This window comes from Cupressus sempervirens, chromosome 9 (assembly GCF_028749045.1).
Source record: "Cupressus sempervirens isolate cs-2001-9-10 chromosome 9, ASM2874904v1, whole genome shotgun sequence".
NCBI lineage: Eukaryota > Viridiplantae > Streptophyta > Pinopsida > Cupressales > Cupressaceae > Cupressus > Cupressus sempervirens.
This window is the reverse complement of record NC_143126.1, coordinates 484490128-484513235: the sequence shown is the minus strand read 5'-3', so window position 1 is coordinate 484513235 and position 23108 is coordinate 484490128. Positions and strand designations below refer to the sequence as shown.

At 34.6% G+C, this 23108-nt stretch overlaps 1 protein-coding gene across 2 annotated transcripts in view; it reads left to right on the top strand.

Annotated features, from left to right (window-relative positions):
* Positions 1-21920, top strand: part of LOC149539444 (glycosyl transferase family 1 protein) — a 76903-nt gene extending 54983 nt beyond the window's left edge. For both annotated transcript variants that reach the window (XM_089800693.1, XM_089800692.1), the window contains exons 13-17: positions 15459-15647; positions 19870-20054; positions 20311-20463; positions 20549-20627; positions 20872-21920. In XM_089800693.1, coding sequence (XP_089656819.1) covers positions 15459-15647; positions 19870-20054; positions 20311-20463; positions 20549-20627; positions 20872-21390 — 1125 coding nt within the window. In that variant the 3' untranslated portion in view covers positions 21391-21920. The remainder of the gene's footprint in view (positions 1-15458; positions 15648-19869; positions 20055-20310; positions 20464-20548; positions 20628-20871) is intronic.
* Positions 21921-23108: the final 1188 nt, after the last annotated feature.

Genomic DNA, 23108 nt, shown 5'->3' with positions numbered 1-23108 from the left:
ATTCTATCACTTAATTTTACAACACCAAGTCCTTACTAATGCTAAAAGTAAGGAAAATTTGAAATAAAGCTTAGAATTTAGATGCCTATTTGTAAACTTTTGTGTGTTTAGTGTTTGGGTGGAGACTCAACCATTTAGGGTTAGGGCTTGTGGCACACATTTAAAAAACATTGTTTATGAATATTGGTTTTCTAATTTTCTTGGTAGGGTGTATGCCTAGAAGTCCTTGAAGGGGTACGTTTTTGGGATGTCCTGGAGGTCCCCAAGTTGTGCCCAATCAAGGGAATGTTTTGGAAATGTATTTGATGAAGGGTGCTCCCCTTAATACCACAACATACAAAAGAAACAAAGAAATAACACAAATTGAGAGAACATAATATGGGCTTCTTATTATAACCACAAATGCGAAATTATAAAATTACAATATGCAAACCCACATGGGTGCCTTCCTTACAACAATTTGCAAGATAGAGCTGCGACTATCACCCAGAACTGCCCTAGATAACCTACAAGCCTTCCTTATATAAGCATTTTCATCGCTCGGGAAGGTTGTAGACACTAATCCCTAACCCTTGAGGCCGACTAACCTCATATTATAGTATTTTATTACACTTTATTACATTGGATCGCTCAAGACAAATTATAAACTACATTTTTGCATGGGTCCACTTCTGGAGACCACAATTAACAAACCATTGACCCGATTGGCTATTATAACCCCATTTCAGAATCCTCCGCTAAAGATCTACATTGATTGAGGGCGTGAGCATTCATTTGCCAAGGTTTCACTTCGTTTCGAAGCTAATTAGGCCTTCATCGCCAAATATGAAGTTTGGATAGCCAAAATTCATATCGAAAATCTGCAATAGTTGCAATAATACATATGATATGACAATAAAAATCTTCTGGCAAGCTGATATGTCTAAGATGAACCCCCACATATGAGATTAGAACAATCTGAGCACATAATACCAACTTACTAAAATTAGCAAGTGCTCACAAATAGTAACTCGACACAACAATAGCTCTTATTGGAAACACAAAAATGGAAAACTAGAAGTAGAAATATTTTTGGGTAATGCAAGATTGCCCTTACACCCAGGATGCTCTTGCATCAAACACTAGGGCTGATTTGAGAAGTGACCTTGCCACGTCTCAGGTAGTAAGACGAAAACCAAGACAATCAGCCTCCTCCTATGCTAGCCATGATGAATTCTCCACTAGGCTTCCTTTCCATTTGGCTAGATACTCTTCATAGGTTTTGTTCCTTGTGCTTCCTCAATCTCCTTTGTAGCTGTAGAAGATGTCGGAATTCTCCATTGTGCTTTTTCAACTTCATCTTCATCACCTCCAAATTATTCTAACAAATCTGAAATGTTGAACACTAGTGAAATATTCAGTTCAGCTGACAACTCTACTTCATAGGCATTTCTAGAATCATGCCTTTTCAGTAATTTGTATGCTCCAAATTTCTTCATTTTCAGCTTATTATATGTACCCACTGGAAATCTCTCCTTCCTCAAATGAACCATGACTTCATTTCCAATCTGAAATTTCTTATACCTCATTTTATCATCTGCCTTAGCCTTATACTGTGTATTCATACTTGTAATGTGCTTCCTCACCTCCTCATAGATGTTTTTCAAATGCTCAGTAAAATCTTTGTTTCAGCATTACATATCTCTGCTTTATCCAACTACCTCAGTTCATAAGCATTTCTGGGATTGTTCCCATATACAATCTAGAATGGTGATTTACCAGTACTCCTGTTGATAGAATTATTGTATACAAATTCTGCCCATGGTAAAATCAGATCCTACCCTTTTGGCTTATCACCAACCAAGCATCTCAACAAATTCCCCAAACTCTGGTTTACCAACTCTGTTTGTCCATCACTTTATGGATATGCAATAACTGAACTTCAAATTTGTCATCAATTTCTTTCACAATGTACACCATAAATACCCAACAAACTTGGTATCTTGGTTAGAAAATATGCACTTTGACAACCCATATAGTCTCACCACTTCTCTGAAAAATAACTCCGCCACATGAACAACATCACTAGTCTTCTTGCAAGGAATGAAATGTGCATTTTTTGAAAATCTTTCAACCACTACAAATATTGAATCATACCCTCACTGTATCCTTGGTAAACCAAGAACAAAATTCATGCTGACCTCTTCCAATGGCTTCTCAGGTACAAGTAATGGCTAATATAATCCCAATTTTTGGTTCACTCCTTTCGCCATCTGACATACTTTGCAGCTCTACACAAACTTCTTGACATCTTGCTGCAAATATAGACAATAATAACTCTCAACAACCAAAGCAATGGTTTTATCTCTATCAAAGTGTCCAACCAATCCTCCACTATGCTTCTCCTTGATGAGATTCTCTTTCATAGAACTTTTGGGAATTCACAACTGACTTCCTTTGAACAACATACCATCTTGGATTATGAAATCCAACCACTTTGTCGTGTAAAGTGTAATAGGTTTTGTACAAGCTTTCCAAGCTTAACCAAAATTAGGATCTTCCAGATGCAAATTCTTGAGTTCCGTTAGGCCCCATTTGGTTGCAGGAATTGAGCAAGAATAGGAAAAGCTAAATACCTGCATTCGCCAATTTGACATTTGTTTGCAAAATACAAAATTGGAATTAGAATTCCTCTATCCTAATTTGACCCCAAAATAGGAATAGTGGAATTCCTAAAAAAAGATGGAATAATAATAGCTTATTCTTATTCTAGTTTTTTATAACCCCAATTTGATGGGTTGTCAGGTCCGTGACTTTGTCGTTTACTTGTATTTTGCCACTCTAATGCATTTTTGGACTATTTTCTTTGTTCATCATAAGATATAAACTAGGTCAAGGCTATTTAACGTTTAATATGTGTTTTTTTAACTTTTTTTTAAAATGACAAAAAAGACTAATATTAGATTATTTTTTAGTTTCTTTAATATATTTAAAAATAAAATGATTTTAGTATTGATCTTATACTCATTAAAATAATTTGATTTAATTTAGAATTAAATTTATAATATATAAAATAATGTCCTTTGAATTTTGATGAATTTCAAAGGTTGTGGTATATCTTTCACTTATAGAGTCAATTTAAAAAATAAAATAAAGGCTAATTAAAACAAGAGCTCTAGTTGAGTTGGAGTCCCTGCCTTTAGAAAGAAGATTATTATTAAAAAATTTAACTAGAAAAGATTAAAAATAATAATTTCAAAGTAATTTGAATTTCTAATTGAATAAAGATATAAATCATGTCTTTATAATCTATAATATAATATAATATAATATTTATAATTAAAGAAAATTAAAATATTTATTCAAATATATTAAAATGCTTTATCCAAAATGTTTTGTTATTGTGATCTAATGCAAAAATAATGTATATAACAAGTGGATAGAAAAAATTATTTTGATTTGAAAAATAGAGTTATATTTTTTCTTTTCTTACATTTAGGCTTTTTTTCTTTTGCTTTGTATTCATTTTTTTCTTCCAATAAACTTTTAAGAATATCATTTATTATTATATAGGTAATTTAAATAATTCTTCTAATACTGGCTAGTAAAATAATTTTTTGAAAGAATTTGTTAGCGTGTTTTTAAAATGACGCTTCATATGCCCTTCACACTTTAAATCCACTGTACATTAAATAAACAATACAATAATAATGAAATTTGTCCTTTTCATTAAAATAATTAACACGACCGCACTTAACCTAATCAATTAAAAAAAATTGAGCATTTTTTTCTGTGAGACCTTGAGATGAATGATTAAGTTTTAGGGCCGACACGTTGCCTCGGAGCGGATATGTTTGTTGGTAGACATTTACTACATTGTTATCACCATTTCGTTTTTATAGCTTTTTCGATTCTTAAAAATTTAATTTTTTGCCCAGGAAATTGGTGGACGGCCAATCAGAGTTAGGAAATTAAACATTGTAAATGAATTAAAAAATAATTAAATTCCAAACTTTAGCTTGGAGTATTGAATCACTGCCATCGAAAAATTAATATAATCGCCGGGGGGTCAAATGAGAACTTTAGTTCCCTGCCTTATAAGGCAAGGACTAATAATTTGGCTTTTTAAAAAAATTAATAAAAAATGAGTTTTTATACGTAAAAAATCTTGTTTGTTTAAATATTACCAAACTTAAAAAAAAACTTAATTATTAAAATTTTAAAACAAAATTTATTCCAATTCCTATTTCAATTGTTGCAACGAAACATAGAATATGCATATTTCGACGACTCTTCTTGGTCAACCAAATAGGTCCAAATGATATTCCAGAACTTATTTCAAGAATGCATGAATACCAGAAGAGAGTTTATTCCAGTATAGATGAATGTCGCATTCGGCAATTCTTGTAGCCAAACAATGCCTTAACCCGACCACCTTAATTTGCATCTCTATTAGCAAAAGTCGTCTTCTACTAAGAGCATTTGCAACTCTATTACCCTTCCCACTCTTGTGTTTCAAACAAATGTATAACTTTGCGAAAACTTAACCAATTTCAAATGCCTTTGGTTCAATTTTCCTTGACTATTCAAATATTGCAATGCTTGATGATCAATATACAAAACAAACTCCTTAGGAATAAGATAGTGTCTCCACTTCTTCAAAGCTTGAACTATAGCATAAAATACATTCTTTTGGCATCATTCAATTTTTCACCGAAATAAGTAACAGGTCGACCTTTTTGGCTCAAAACAAATCCTATCGCAGTACCACAAGCATCACTGTCTACTTGAAACACATTATTAAAATCTAGAAGTGCTAAAATAGGTTACTCTATAACTTTATTTTTCAATAGATTAAAACTATTATTTGCTCCTACAATCCACTTAAGTTCTTTCTTATCCCCTGTCATTGTTTCAGTCAAGGGTCCACATATAGTTCTAAAACCTTTGATAAACTTTCTGTAAAAACTAGCCAGTCCATGAAAATATCTTACCTTTGTTGCACTCGTTGGAGGGCCATTCAAGGATAGCCTTCACTTTCTTAGGGTCCATTTCAGACCTTTTGTTGATACTCCCAAGTACACCAACTCCTTCACAAAACTACACTTTTTCAAATTTATCAACATTTTTTCCTCCCTTAGCTTATCAAACACCTTACAAATGTGCATCAGAGGCTCCTACAATGTCTTACTAAAGATCAAAATATCATCTAGGTAAACAATGACAAACTTACCTAGAAACTCATTCAGTGCCTCATTTATGAGCCGCATGAAAGTGCTCAGTGCATTGGTTAGCCCAAAAGGCATGATTAACCACTCGTACAATCCTTCCCTCGTCTTGAAGGGAGTCTTCCACTCATCTTCCTCTCTGATGTGAATCTATTGGTATCCACTCTTCAGATCTATCTTTGTGAAATACACAGCTCCACTTAAACATTCCATAATATCATCCATTTGTGGCAATGAAAATCTGCACTTGATTGTGATCTTGTTGATAACTCGAGAATCTGTACACATCCTCCACTCTCCATTCTTCTTAGGTGCTAATACATGCACTCAGATTCTCGAATCAACCCCTTCTGCAACAACTCATGAACTTGTCTGTTCAACTCTTTGCTTTCAGTAGGTGTCATTCTGTGTGTCGCCTTGTTTGACAAATTGACTCTTGGAATCAAGTCCATCCAGTGACTGAACTTCCTCACCGAAGGTAATCCATCAAGTACATTATTTGACACAATATCTGGAAACTCTTCCAACAAATCTGCAACTTCTGGAGGTACCTTCTCTACTTCTTCTTTACCATCTTTTGAAATTGCAACAAAACACATGCTCACACCTCATACCTTTCAGAAATTGCTTTCCATCAACAAAACAATTCTGGCAGCACTACATACCTTTTCTTCTTTCTCCTTCAATGGCTTCAACTTATGTTATACTCCATCCCTTGTCAGAGTGTAGGTATTTGCATGCCCATCATGTACAACATCCTTGTCAAAATGCCATGGTCTACCCAACAACATATGACATATGTCCATCAATATGATATCACAAAGCACCTCATTTTGGTAGCTTCCAATCTTGAACTTCACTAGGCACTACTCATTGACCATAACCTTGAGGTCATCCTGCACTTAGGGAATGCGGTATGGAAGCGGGTGTTTCCGTATCTTAAGATTTAACTTCGTGACCATCTTTTCTGACAACAGATTGTCAGTGCATCCACCATCAATGATCACATCACACCACTTTTCTTCACATTTCCACTTGGTGTGAAACAAGATTAGGTTCATTCTCACCACTCAGCAAGACTCTACTCTTAACTAGGACTTCTCTTTCAACATCTTCAAAATGTGAGGATTTGACATCTTCATCAACATGCACAACTTTGACCTGGCCTTCAATTCTTTTATCAGTCCTTCCTTGGCGCTAAGGACACTTAAATGTCCTATGCCCTTCTTCTCCATAGTGAAAACAAGTTCTATGAAAACCTCCTCTACTAGATCCTTGCTCTTTCCTCTTTCTATTTGATCTCTATTATTTTGATCATGGAAACGATTGTTTCCCCTCTGATTCTGGTTGCTAATGCTAGCCTCATCGTTCTTCTTTTGATCATCATTTCGGCCTCCATAAGATCCTCCACTAGACCTTCCACCACGACCTCTACCCCTATTTTTGTTATCAAACTTTTTGTTCACATTTTCCTTAGCTCTTAGTGCAAACTGGTACATCTCAATATTGTCATTCAAACTATACTTGGCTCCTCTTGAATGCTTGGCCTCAACCAATTAAGATAATGAACAATTTTCTCCTTATCTGCTTCTGCATGGCCCGTTCTAATGAGAACTCGATAGAACTCTTCCGTATACCCTTGCATTTTCTTTAGTAGATCAAGCTCATAATCCACAGGAATAAATTATCACTTCAATTTATCTATCATCCGATCCCATCTGATGATTTTATCTTTCCCTCTTCTATTTTGCTCTAATTGAATCTCTTGCGTCCAGATCTTTGTGTGACCCTTTGGTTTGGCCTTCGCAAATTTGGCCCTATCTGGATCTTCAATATCCTCATACTCAAAGTGTTTCTAGTTCATTGTCCCAATCGATGAATTCCTTCGGGTTAAGATTTACTGAAAATGTGGGAAGCTCAAATTTAGGTCTTTTTCCAAGCTTGGAAATGGCCCTAAATTTTTTTTGTTCTTCTGGGTTCAATACTTCCTCTTCTCCCTGATCAATTTGTCCTTGTCCTTCTCTTTCATCCTCACTTTCATCTATTATAGTGAGATTCATGCCTCTACGCATTTGTTCTTGTAGTGCTTGGATTTGCCTTTGGAGGGCTCGAACCTCAGGTGTAACAACTCCGACACCAAGATCTTGTTGTAGAGGCATTTTCGCACTTTCGTTGAAACCCTAGTGCAAACTGCTACACAATCCGTGATCTGTCCACACGCTCAGCCCAAACCACGGTCTTAGTGCAAATTGCCTTCTAGTTGGCGATCTATTTACATGCTCAAGAACTCCCCACTTTGATAAGACTTGATGAAGGGTGCTCACAACACACAATAAAAACAGAGAAACAACACACAACAGAAACAAAGAAACAACACAAAATATTAGCTTCTTATTATTGCCGCAAATGCAAAATTATAGAATTACACTATGCAAACCCACATGGGTGCCTTTCTTACAAGAGTCTGCAAGACAAATTTGTGACTATCATCCAAAATTACCCTAGATAACCTACGGGCCTTTCTTATATAGGCATTTTTCATCGCCCGAGAAGGTTATAGACATAAGCCCTAACCCTTGAAGATGACCAATCTCATATTATAGTATTTTATTACACTTTATTACATAGGATTGCTCGAGACAAATTACAAACTACATTTTCGGATGGGTCCACTTTTAGAGACCATAACTAGCAAACCGTTGACTTGATGGGCTATTGTAACCCCATTTCGGAATCCTCAGCTAAAGATTTACTTCGGCTAATTGCGCAAGCATCAATCAGCCAAGGCTTTGCCTCGTTTTAGAGCCATTTAGGCCTTCGTCGCTAGATCTGAGTTTTGGATAGCCAAAATTCATACCAAAATTCTGCAATAACTGCAGTAATACATATGATATGACAATAAAACTCATCTGATGGGCTGATATGTCCAAGATGAAGCCCCCATATGAGATTAGAACAATCCGAGCACATAATACCAACATACATAACAACTCCGCATAGGAATAGCCCTTATTGGAAACAGAAAATTGGAAAACTGAAAAACTGAAAGTAGAAATATTTTTGGGTGATGCAAGATTGCCCTTACACCCATGATGCTCCTACATCAGTATCGTCTTTGAGAGGGATACCATGGAAATGTTTGTTTGTCTTGAGCATTGGTGGGATGGCGGGGGGATGTCCCCTCCATATTATCGCATCTCGAGGACTTCTTCATCTCAAAAGCATGGGGATTTTGGGGAGGGATGCATTCCCATGGAACATTGCATTATATAATGTAGGTAGATTAGAAGATTCAGGAATGCAGCACTCTTTCTTTGGCAAACTATGATTCCCATGCTAACAAAGCCACAAAAACTAGCCTTCAGTATATCATGTGAGCTTGTCTACCTCTGACCACCTGCTCTGTATTCAAACATACGTCTTACCAATTGGATTATGCTTTTTTATTTTGACACACCTCCACCAAGGTAATCGTGGGTTGTTTTTGAAGTGAGTTTGACCATTAGAGCTAGAACTGGCTGACCTTGTAATCCCCGAGGCATCAAGTTTCAAAACAAAGCAAACAGTTTAATAGTTACAAATGCAGATAGCATGAAGACTTTTTCATGCCTTTTCCATTTTGGTTTCAAAATGAGCTATTCAAGCAGTAAGGCTAAATATTTTTGGATTATTTATTTTTGCGCAAAATGCATCAAAGAAGATCAGGCTTTATAACTTGCAAACTACAGTAATTGAGACCACATCACCAATGTGTTTTGTTAAATGAATATTAGTTAAATGAAACAAAATTTAATAAGTGTTTGTTTTGTTTTGTTTTGAATTCTACCTGACCAATTTTGTCTTATTTAAAAGACAGCTGGTCAAACTTTAATGGTAAAACATTGCAGTTGTAATGTACTATGTAACAACTGATAGCATTACAAATTATTTGAAAATAGTAGAGTATGTAACAAATTGAAAATATTCTAAAATGGATGATGACAGATTCCTGCATGGTTGGCATATAGGCAAAAGGATTGAATTTGAAAATGGATAGAAGTGTTTGAGTAGCCAAAACCACGTTTTGTTGTTTGTGATTGTATTAGTTATGAGAATTGGTTTGGAGCAAATTTTTAGGGTTGAAAGTCAAAGAAAATCAGTCAAAATGCATTGAAAACTATGTTTGTATGCTTGGGTATGATTTTTAAGGATTCTGTCTTAAAATTATTGTTCATAGCCTGAACATGCAAGAAAATCAATTCCAATTCCAATTCTGGTACATTTTGTAAGTGGAATTGCTGGGGTTTAATGTCGGTGATAATTTAACTGTAAAGCCTGATAATTACCATTGTTTTAGATCTTCTCTCTGACCACTAGCCAACTCTGTCATCCATTTCAATGCGATTAATGCAAATAAGGCTATTTATGTTCATGTTTGAAAACATGTGGATCTCTCATCTTGAATTAAACAACAAGAGAGTTCAATGGTGGAATTAAACTCCAGTCATTCAAGGACCAGTGATGTGCTTATTCATAAAAAATCTCAGTTATGTGGAATAACACAAAGGAGTTGAATAAATCCACCTTTTATAGTCTTTTCACGCAACTACACACTATCCAACAACAATGGCTACAAGCCCAATCAACTATTGACAAAAAAGGTGACATTTTCTTCTCTTGAATGGTAAGAACAAAATTTAATTCATCAACCCTGCTTGGCTTAGGGAAAAGAGAGTGCATATTGACAACAACAATAGGCACAATAAGTCAAAGGTGACACAAGCTAGAAAAATATTCATGCATCTGCCATGAACAAGAGACATATCAAATTTCTCAATACCCTCTATATTCTAGAGAAGTGATGCTTGCAATATCAATTGTACATTAGAAACTGTGCAACTAGAGAATACGGAAAACTTTTGTCTGCCATGCTTGAAACTGAACAGTTAACAAGAAGTCAATGCTCCAATCAAAATATTCCTCATGTCATTATGAAAGCAAATAAAGGGATGCTGACCTAAATAACATAAGTTGAACTCAAGAATATAGTCTATCCTTCTGGAGAAAGAAATCCTTAAGACCTAATGGGTTTGTTGCTAGTGTGGTTGACGTTGTGCCAAAATATTGACCTGTCCATGCCAGATACAACCATTAACTCATATAATCCAAAGGAGTCGGTTAAATCATGTCATGAATCCTGCAAGGGATGGTGGTGCATTGCCAGCACTCCCCCAGTGTCACTCACTGCAGGCCCACGTCGCTCACGAAGGAGATTTGAACCTATGCCCAAGTTTTGATACCAGTGACATACAAGTGTGGTTGCCATTGCACCAAAAGATTGACCTGTCAATGCCCAATACAACCACTAGACTTATAGAATCCACAAGAGGCACATAAACCACGTCATGAATCCTGCAAGGAACATTGGCACACTGCCAACAGGTTTCACAGCACTTTTCTATCAGATAGAGACCTTCTGGGTTATAATCAAACATGATCTGCTTCAGGTTGTTTAAGAACAGAAGAAACCCATTCAAACATAGCAAACTGTTGTGAACAAAATTGACAATACTTTCTTTGGCAGGATGAAGACAAAAGATTTAAATTCCTCCTTTAAGCTCAGCCTCTCATTTGAGTCCAAAATTATATGGTTGGACATTAAATATCTGGTGCTCTTCAATCAATCCATTTCTACTATTACAGAATGGGATGTATAAAATCCCCCAAACACTATATATGGCAGGTTATAATGCAGGAAACTATCAGCTGCACAACACTAGCTACAAGACGTGTCCATTTGAAGCCTACCTTAAAGCATCTTGCGTGGAAAAATGGAAATGACAAAATAGCAAAACTTTTGGAGGATTGTTGGGATGCTTTTTCACCTCTTCACAATCAGCAATGTGTCTGCATATATGTTTTTAATCTCAAGGGAAAACTACAATTGCTGATTATTTGCCTTCATTCAACTTTCAAGATTAAAAAGTGGGATACACTTCTCCGTCTCAATGCTCATGTGCACAAAATCAATTAAAACAAGAATTAAGATGATGGTTTTGTGCTGGGTGAGCTGGAAGAAGGTGAGTGACTGGCTGGAAGAGAAGATTGGCGTGGTGACTTGCTTCCAGTAAGTACAGATCAACATCCACCTCCAGTATCTTTATGGAGGTCTACTTTCATTATCTGAAGCTTTTTTACTTCCTTTTCGCTGTTTCTAAAAATATGGAGGGGCCATACACTAACACAAAAAAATAACAATAAACTCCTCACCAGCCTCTCCAATCAATAGGAATGGAAGTGGAACAAATCTTTGGTCATCATCTCCCTGAGCTAAGGTAAAAAATAATCTTTGTATAGCTTTCCACAATAAGTGCCTCCTTGTAGACAATCCCTAACAATGAGGCATATGCTTCTTCTAGGCCCCCAAATTGTAAGCAAAGTCACAAAACCCCAATCCATCTATTCCTAGAGCATATGTCAGTTAAAACAATGCAAAACAAACAATCAATGCAAGCAGTGTCTAGCAGATTTGCCAAAAATTGCGAGTGCTTAAAACTGATTGCCAGTTTTGGTCTTCATCATGTGGCAGATATAGGAGGACGGAAATTATCGATTGTTTTATGGAAACAAATGACAAGATAAGATCTTGTTAATTGACAGCCAATACCTGTCTTAAGATGACTTTTTTTGGATCCAAAAACGAATCTCAGCTACCAGTAAATAAAGATCAATTTCCAAATTGTGCAATATTGGCACATTCAGTTCCTTTATAAAAACATTTGGCTAACAATATTTGAAATAGCTAAATGGATCACTCCACAAGGAGTAAACTTTTCTTACAGTGATACTTCAAGGAGAAACCTAGTGCAATAAAGCGTTTGGAAATAGCTTGCAATCACACAGGTTCAATGATCTTTGCTTTCTCTCCAGGCATTAGCATTCAAGCCAACAGTGTGGCTGAGTTCTCAATTGGCTTAGGGAATTCTATATTTACCCTTTAACACTGACATGATAATATGTTTTGGGAAGGTGATTCTCAACTAAATGTCTAAAAATATTATCAATATTTCAACTTGAATATTCTATATGAATCTGGCATGGATTGGCCCTCATGTAGATTCCAGTCTTTTAAGTGTTTTGACAAATAAGATACTCTATGGTTCTTCAAATCTAGCACAATGTGCATATATGAGACAAAGTTGTTGATGCTTTAGCTAAGCACGATTTTGGGAAGTGCAACCCAAATTTGGCACCAAGAAAAGCAACAGTGTCGATGACTCAATGAATTCATGGCAGTGGAAAGTAGAAAATAAAAATGAACAACAATAGAAAGAATAAACTTTAAAGCTTAATAAATCAATGGTAAAAGCCTTTTTATTCATTGACTTCACTCTAACTTGGCTCACTAATACTTTATTACCCCCACAATCTATCATTTAAACCCTACGGTCTCTACCTATGTCTAATCTATTATATGACCCCAGACCGCCCTTACTCCCCAAACCCCTCCCCAATGTTTATAATGCCCTTGATTCTATGTGCATACTTGCAGCTACCTATAGCCAAACACAAACCTGCAATTCTCATCCACCCAGCTTGCCATCTTCATCTAACAATTGCTTTTCTATTGTCACCATTTTTATCGACATGTGATTGACACGCACCACAAATGTACCATTAACATTTGTCATCTCTTCGCATGGGTTTTTCTTAGAAGCAAAATACAATCCTTTTCTCTTTTGCAAATCATTCTAGATACAATTTCTTTTTATCTAGCATAAAACACAATACTTATCAACTCACTTCTTATTTCAATGTAGCTAGTGTAATACTATCTCATGGCAGCAATACATAAAACACAACTATTTTCATTAGTAGTAGATTACAGAGAAGCAATTTCAAATATTCTTGACTGCACATCAGAGATGATAACCCATTTGAAACATGACCAACCAAAGAACTTTCATAAAATTTCTTTAATTTGTCCACACTTCCAATGCAACAGGAGACCTTAACAAAAGTATTATACTGTGACTGTGTTACCAATCCGGATGCAGATCTGGGGAGCGGTGTATGGATGAATGAATTTTTTTGGGCAATGTGGATGCATATATATATATATATATATATATATGAAAAGAAATGAAAGAAACATACAAAATTAAAACATTTGATAGAATGATACTTAGTAACTTCATCAATACAGATTCAAATATTCAATAAGATTATAAACTATATCATATATGTCTATGTTCATGATTCCAATGCAAATCAACAAATCATCACAATTATGAAATTAAAATATAGTTCATGATTCAAAGTTCATCAATCGGACCCCGAATGATATGGATTCGCAAAAAATCCTCATCATCTCCAACTCTTCCAATTGCTACAAGTTGAAGATCATTTGAACCGAGAATGGTTTCACTTGTGCTAGATGCACCATGTGTTGTGATGTTATCAGCATCATCATCCAAGTTTACGAACTCAGATTCTACATCCCAAAGCTTGGCTGCCCCTTCCCTATAGAGATCCTCCTGATGTGACAAAAGACTCAAGTTGGTATGAATGTAAACCAAGTCTTCAACTTTTTTAGAGCCCAACCGGTTATGCTTCATTGAGTGGATAAAAGAGTATGTAACCCAATTATGTTCAACATCAGAGGATCTTGCAACCTGGACAATGTTTGAAAGATCAGGTAATGGCATCAAATTTAGTTGATTTGGACTCTTAAGACATGCCATCTACTGAATATGAACAGCTATGTATTATTGCATACTTCTATGTTTACTGTTTAGTAGTTTAGTTATAGTATTTACATTTTAATATTATTATGGACAGCTGGTTATAGAGTTGGACTTCCATGTCATTGTTTACTGTTGAATAATTTAATAATAATAAAATGTCCATTGTTTACATTTCAATATTTTGTCATTTTATGCATGAAACTTGGAGCCTTTGGGCATTTTTGCTATATGTATACCATATTTTTACAATAAAAGTATTTGAATTTTGTGAATTTGTTATGTATTGAGCTTCTAAAATGTCTATAGTGAATAGTTTATCAATGTTATGATATGCATATTTGAATTCTCCCTCTCTATATAAAAACTCAACTATTTTTTTAATAGCTGTTCCCTTACGTCCTGTCCTCTAAATTTTGGCTCTGCGCCATACTGTACCGGAAACGATGTCCCATCCCAGAAACTCCATGGCAAATAGCTCTAATGTAAATAACAGTTTCCGTGGCACATAACTTCAATGTAAATAACAGTTTTCGCTCTCTTTAAAAGCTGCCTAAGTGCACTCCAAAACCCTTGAGCTGCTACAATCTTGTGTATTATTGCATGCGAACTTTTTTATGGAATTCAAGGGCATGGTATTAGCACAGTTCTGCTTCCTAGTTATATTTAACTTGTTTTTAATTTTGCTTTTTAATAAATGGTTTCATTATTAAAACAGTTGATACCTATAGATGACTTATTCTGGTCACTTGGGACATTGATATGAATACCTACAGTTTTTCTAAATTTGTCTAATGGTCGTTGAGTTTCCAATTGCTCCTATTTATAGGTTGGTTTATATATTTCCCTTGTATCGAGCTTCTTAATCATAACTCAAATCATTTGTATCATTTTCATTTATTAGATTTGTCACAAGAGTCTGAAAATCTTGGAGGAAATTGTCTTTCTTTTCTCTTGAATTTCTTCTATTCTTATTTATCAAATGCCTTCCCTTATATTGGATATGTTCAGTTTGTAATTTGTCCCGAGGCATACAATATTAAAATATTGAATTTGGAACCCATGTTCGGAAGAGCAGATGTATTGGAAAACATAAAGGAAATTGTCTTCTTCTCTCTTTAAGTTCTATTCTTACTTATTAAATGCCTTGCCTTATATTGGATATGTTCAGTTTCTAATTTGTTCTGAGGCATGCAGTATTAAAATATTGAATTTGGCACCCACGTTCGGAAGAGCAGAAATATTGAAAAACATGAATTTCACAACCTGAAAATGAGCACGAATCTCATTACCTGTTACATTTTTACATGATTACTTGGACAAACTTTAAGTTGCATGCTAGAATGAATATTGTTAAAACTATATGAGGTGAAATCGATGAAACTCTTATGCAGAAGCTTCTCGTAAGCAACCAATGAATCCCTTTGACAGAATCCATGCAGTTATGATACCAAAATAAAAAGTCCGATCTTCATTAAATTTATTTACTCTGGACCTAATAGAGTGTCTGCATCTTACTTTTATGCAGAGCACAAAAGGTCGACGGCCAGGAGCTGATGACGTTGATGCACCAGCTCGACTTGTTCTTCTCAATGATCCATACTATCGAGATGCTCTCTGTGAATATGGTGCCCTTTTTGCCATTGCTAATAGAGTTGACCGGATTCACAAGAACTCTTGGATTGGCTTTCAGTCTTGGAGGGCAGTCGGACAAAAGGTATGAAGCACAAATTTCACATCAACGTGTATTTATCTTCTGAACTTCATTTTATTCTTGCTTTTTAAAGTGATTTTTTAAAGCTTTGATCAAGGTGTATTTATCTTCTGAACCTCATTTTATTCTTGCTTTTTAAAGTGATTTTTTAAAGTATTGACCACTGTGATAAGGGGACGGGAATGGGGACTGCAGGGGTCACGTTTCTGGGCCTTTTTCTAAGAAGTTCATAATAAAAGACGGAAGGAGAGAGTATATTAATTTTTAATATATAAAACTATTTACACTGATTTGGGGGCGGGGATGGGACTGCAGGGGTCACGTGTCTGGGCCGTGGGCCGTTTTTCAAGAGGCTGTTTTCTAAGATGTTAAAAATGCAGGATGGAAGGGGAGAGCATAGTTGGAAAACTGTAACAACATATGAAGCCCTCCAAAAGTTCAATTGGAAAATACATTCTCATGCCGAATGTTGTTGGGAAAGCACAATAGTAAATAGTTGGTGTCAAATTAGAATTAAAAATATTATTGTAGTCACATTTTCCCATGGTTAGGGGGGCCCTGTCTCCTCCGTAAAAGTCTGTCTTGGAAAATCCCATTCTCATGTGGAATGTTGATGGGGAAGCATAATAGTAAATCGTTGGTGTCAAATTAGAATTAAAAACATCATTGTAATCACATCTTCCCATGGTTACAGGGAGATCTATCTCCCTCGTAAAGTTGTGTCTCGGAGTCTTGGAGACTTTTTGCATCTCCGGAGACTTCAAAAAAAGTTGGAGATTTCATGACGAAGTCCCTTGAAATCTCCCCGTCTCCTAATCCAAAAAGTGAAGTCTCCTCAAAGTCTCTTGATAAAATATAAATGTAAAATATAATAATTAATAATTTTATATATTTTAGCCCTCATTTTAATGTTTTTAATGCAAAAATTAAGACCACTGACAATTTAAATGATTAAATCATTTAAAATATTTTATTTAATAAATTAATAACTTTAAAAACATTAGAAACACTTTAAAAAAATTATTTTTATTCGACAATTTAAATGATTAAATCGGATGATCACAACCTTGTCGAGTAGATGATAGTACCATTGACATACAAATACTAGATATATTTCTGTTTTTTGTTTATTGTACAAAGTGTTCATTTTTGTTTGCATAGTGGCAATTCAGCATCAAACTATATATTTTTTAATTTAAAATTTGAATATGTAATGATAATCTCAACGATTATCAATTGATATGATAGTGATCATATGCAATATTCAAAAAACAAATTTCTATGAGATACAATATTGTGGTCATGTGAGTTTTGAAATCTTTGACTCTATGAGTCTATTTTAATTTTTAATGTGACATTGCTATTATTATTTACTTTAGTCTTTTAGTCTTACAGTATTACTATTTTCAAATTTTGTATTTACTTTCAGTATTAGACTTTTTAAACTATTAAAAAAATAAAAGTAAAAAAATTGCCGTTTCCAAGTACCCCCATCTCCTATTTGAAAAATTGCTGTATCGGTACGAGTACCAGTACCAGATTCGGAGACCTCGAAGTCTCCTCGTCTCCCGATGACCTTGCGTCTTCCTCTTCCTAAGTCTACTAGTATAGTGCAATTCTTATTTTACATAATATATAGAGGCCTTTAGTCTTTTGTTTTTAACCAAAAAAAATTTAAAAAAGAAAAGTTTTTATGAAAAAATCGGCCATTTTTTGCAAAAACTCGATGATTGGTAGAAACTTGAAAATCGGCGATTTTGCCAGCTATGAGGGAGTATATTAATTTTTACTATAAACATGTGAATGTTTTTAAAATATATTAAGATATAATAGATAGAGAGGGAAAGAAAGAGAGATATGTTGATGACTGATTATTAAGAGGATAGTATGCAAAATAAATGATAATAGTAACAACATAAATTAGTATAACAACATTATAACAATAATCTCAAATATTAAAATCAAGAATCAAGTTTTGTTGAATTCAACCATAAGGGATGAGGTTGAGATCGTGCCTTGGGTGATTTTGATGGCATGGATGCCCCTCAGTCCTTGACTCTAAGCCAAAGAGGTTTCAAGCATGGTGGCCTTCGCTGGTTGGTAGCTTGCAAGTTTCGTGCCTTGCATGTTTGAACCCTCCATTAAAAAAATATATACAAATTAAAAAGTCTCAAACATCGAAATGAAACGATTCATTTCCTTTGGCGCAAATGAATTATTCAATGAATGTTTTAGTGGCCTTGACTTTTTATACATATATATTCATAGATCAAAACCATGGTTGATCAAAATAAAATATATAAATCATAATGTCTGGAAGGTATCAAAAGTCTTAGACATCAAAATGTTATTAAAGACAACTTATGAAATTAAACCTAGTTTAGCTGGCCCTAGCTCGGTTGGCTAAATCTTCTCTATTGCAGGGGGTTGGTCATGGGTTCTAGTCTCTCCCGTCCTCGTGGTATTGGTGGGTGTGTCGCACCAACGCTACCGGTCACGTTAAAAAGTTTACCAGGCGCACTGCAGTTTATAGGGGGGCCGTGTTGCACCGATTTTTGCAGTCTTAAAAAAAAAAAAAAAAAACCTAGTTTAGCTATCAAATATCCAAAGGTTCAGAATCTGATTCATGCTAAGATACCCATGCACTCGAGAAAACCTATTTAGAGGGCATGGGGACTTTTTTGAACACTTCGTCACTTAAGTGTTTAAAATCATGTGTTTAATTGATTGATCAACATTGAACCAAGAATTATGTTTTGATTTTGTAATTCAAATTGCATTGGAATCTTGAACTTGCATATTATAGATGCAAGATTTTTAACTTTACAATTTTTAGAAAATATTTTTCTACAATTTGATTGGGTGAACTCATTATAATTTTTTTAATATTAGTACGTTGATTTAGATTTTTATGTTTTAATATTATATTTTCTTATAATATAATTTTTGTCGTTAAAAAATACTTAACAAATAATACTATTTATGTTATATAATTGTTTAAGAAATATTATTTTATATTATTATTATGAAAATATTACTATTTTCATATTATAATTTATTTTTAATATATCAATAATTATATTTATTAATAACTTTTTAAAACATACTAAAATAAATTTATTAAATTAAAATTAGATTTATATAAAAACTAAAGGCAAGTACTAAGCCACTATGTGGCACTTGTTTCACATTGAACTATCAATGATAAAGTATCATGGTATGGAATAGTTTATTTTTGTATATTTCTTCTATTTCTTTACATGCATATATATAATTTAAAAATTCACAGCCTTAAGTTATATATATATGTTATTATTATTTGAATGATTTTGTATTCTAGATTTTTAATAATTAAATATTTAAAAGCTATAAACTAAATTTATTATCATAATATATTTTAATTTAATATAATTATTTTAAAATATGTTTATTATATTTTAATCGGTTAAACATATATTTATTTTGGTTAATATTAAAAATTAAAAATTAAATATTAGATATAGAACTTTAATATATTTTAATAATTACAATTCATTTAATTTTTTCACATCATTGTTCAATGTTTAATCAATGGATTTATGTTGGTCAATTTGAACCTTGTGGCCACATTATCCATTTTATAAAAGAATTGAAAAAAAGGGTTTTCATTAAGAAAATTTCTGGAATAGCTTTTTAATTTCTGGGATGGATTGGGAGTCGGGACCTTTGGGGCGTAATTAGGCATTTAGGGGATGGATTGGCATCCTCATCCGAAATATTTCGGACATCCCTCAGTTCTGCTGTTTTTTCTCAAAATCATGGAGGGGTCAAAATGCATCTGTAAAATCAATTTGTTGATTTTTTTAATAAATTAAAATACATAAAATTGTTATAAATAAATTTTTAATTAATTAATAAAAGTACATTTTAGCCCCCGCATAAATAGTACCACGATTTCCTTTATCCTACTGCCTCGGAACATTTAGGGGACCAGACAAGTCCCCGTTTACGCGTAACATATGATTTTTATATTATTTAGTAAGTATCGTTTCGACATTTACTCTTCTGATTTACCCTCCATTTTATATTGTGACCAAAATCAATATACTTTTTGCTACTCTCGTATTCTACCATTTTAAGAATCAAATAATTCATGATGTCTGTATCTTTCTGATGAGAGAGAAGAGACGCCAGATTCATGTAGCACACACGTTGACCACTGACATTTGTACTTTCCTCTTTGTAGGTGTCCCTTTCTGTATCTGCAGAAAAGGAATTGACAGACGCTATCGAAACAGGCAAGCATGGGGATGCTGTTTACTTCTGGGCAAGGATGGATCAAGATGCTAGGGCTGCCAGTGGAAGGGCAGCTTTGCCATGGCAGGAAGATTTTTGGCAATTTTGCGATGCCATAAATGCTGGAAACTGCAGGTATGATATGTGTTTCCAATATAATGAATCCTCAAACAGTTATCATTGGTCTAGTACATTGCAATGAACATTGTTTTACTTTGGCAGGATTTAGTTTCGTAAACAATCCGTCGAGATCTGACTTTTTCATTAGCAATTTAAATATTTTAAAATTTTATCTGTTCATTTTAACAAAGCCTATGCATTGAACTGCCTATAATGTTTTGAATTTGTTAATTTACATGAATTTGACATTTCCAAGTTAAAATGTCTGAAGGATTGTGTTCTCAGACACGTTAAAAAGAATGTATAGTATCCCCAAAACTGGCATAACAGTTCCGCCCATGCCATCTGATGGGGGCTCTTGGTCCGTCTTACACAGTTGGGCAATGCCTACAAGATCATTTTTGGAGCTAGTAATGTTTGCAAGGTGAGCCATAAGCTCGAAGTTCTCATAAAATTATAGTGTCTGAAGCTGATTGGATGGTTTAACGACTTCTGTATTTTAATTGCAGAATGTTTGTGGATACGTTGGATACACAACATTATAACGAGCATCATGATAATGGGATATGCTGCTTGAGCCTTTCAAAGGTAAATTTAATTCTTCCTTCTGTTCTTTTTATGTTGCTGTGAAGAATCTTATTATTACTGATTTCATTGTTGTGCCCATGGAAGGCACAGATTGATAGCACTGTTTTAGTTACTATTATAGATAGCAAGACACGCTGTCATACTTTGGGCACAATTTGATTTGAATTTGTGCTAAACTGAGTTATTTTTGAGCTATTTTCCTACCAAGTAGAATTCCAAATAGACAAATTCTTTTTCTTACCAGGATCCTCACTGTTACTGTCGAATTCTGGAGCTGCTTATGAATGTATGGGCATACCATAGTGCAAGAAGAATGATCTATGTGAATCCAGAAACAGGCCAAATGCATGAGCAGCACAAGTTGAAGAGTAGGAGAGGTCGGATGTGGGTTAAATGGTTTAATTTTAATCTTCTGAAAAGCATGGATGAAGATTTCGCAGAAGAAGCTGATTCTGAGCACCCAACACGTCGGTGGCTGTGGCCTTCGACTGGAGAAGTCTATTGGCAGGGGATATATGAGAGGGAAAGACACCGCCGTAACCGATTGAAATTGGAAAAGAAGAAGAAGAGCAAGGATAAATTAGTACGCATGCGCAGTAGATATCGACAAAAATCGCTTGGGAAGTTTGTGAAGCCTCCTCCAGAAGAATTTTCCGTAAGTAACGAAACATATATCAAACTACCACCAGAAGAATATTCTAACAGAACCAAATTATATGCGAAACTACCAGTAGACCAATTCTCCAACAATACTGAAACGTAAGATCCACTTTCTCAAGCAGACAACCATGTGATCTGAAATGTATGTTAGTTACCCTGCACATTCCTTTGTCAGGTCCAACTGCTTCTAGACTGCACATTTCAGAACAGAAGGATAACAAGCGTTGGGAATTCTTGTAGCATTGCCCATGGAATCTACACATTTTTGTACCATTAGATCAAGTGTCAAGGAAAATTGATGTTTATTTGCCTGTCTGTTCTATATATTTGTAGGCTCATATTTGATTTGGGGAGCAAAATGCCTCCATTGCAATTGCAATTTTAAATTGTATTTAAAATTCAAATTCAGTCATTAATGGCTGTAGTTCAGACTCTGATTTTTAGGATTCTTTCACGTTCAAGACTATAGTTGGATCTCCTCGTTTTAGGATTCTTCTTTGTACAATACAGACAAGAAACATGACCTACAATTTTTGAGCATTCTTTCTTGGTCAAGGATCGTGTTTCAGCAACTTGTTTGAAAGCCCAAATTGAATTAGTTATGAAATTCTCTAAAATTTTGGTTCAAGCAAATGAGTTGATCCATTTGTATAATTCTTTGCGGTGATGTCAAATTTGGAACGAAATCTGCAGTTAAGTTGTTGCACCCCAGACAAATCCTGGTGCTCAGATCAGTTGAATGGAAAATGAACAATAAGTTTCTGAATTCTCTCTTGTTAGCTGCAGATTTTCTCATTTACAATTGAAGGCTCATTTCAACAGGATTAACGAGTGCAAATTATGTTTGAACATGCAAGATGTATTGTTTGAGTTCCGTGGGATTCTCTGTTCTCTGGAGTAAGATTCCTTACCACCCATTTCTATTCAACTGTTCCTTTATAGCAGCCCGAATGTAAAATTCTAACCTGTTGAATAGAATAAGAAACCTCTTCAACAGTGATTGAATTGTAGTTTTGAGGATTGTGACATATATTTGACATGTTTACCTTTTTAATTCTTGATGTAATATCAAGTATTAACCAGAATCTAATGAGGGAAATTTTAAATACAAAACTAAACCATATTGACACAAAAAGCTATTTTTGCCACGGCCTTCGCTAGGAATGTCATTTCCTTAAAAGGTTTAAGTTCTTGTACATACTTTATATCAATGGTTAAATTACTCTATTTTAGAGGCAAGTGTTATATTTAATGTTTATTTTCTGATCCTTCTAATATCAGATAACTGCTTATGTTCTGCTTATGTTAGCATAGATAGAACTTATTACAAAGATCTGTAGAATTCTACAAGCTGAAAACCGCTCTGGTTGGAAGGGTTTTTGGGGCACCTGTTCTTAGCAGCTCGAAAACATTATTCAAGTACCCAATGTTACTTGTCAATCAAATGTATGGTTAAACTAGAGTCTTTTTGTATTAAAAATATTAACATGTAGACTATATCATGGATGCTATTTTTTTCCTTGTAGTGTACCTTTATCAAGGATATAAATGTTGGGTATGTGAAGTCCAAAGTAACGTGAGTGATGGCGAGTCACACGAGTCACGCGAGTCAGCGAGCCACAATGACCTAGCTTAGTCATAATGACCCATGACTCGCGAGTGACGAGTCAGGTGGCGTGACTCACGAGTCACATGGTGACTCACCTGACTCGGGCAGCTTGACCTGGTCGCGGCAGGTAAAAAATCGGGTGCTTAAAGTAATATTTTTTGCATACTTTTTTAATATTTTTTTTTGTTCTTCCTCACTCTTATAACCCTAAA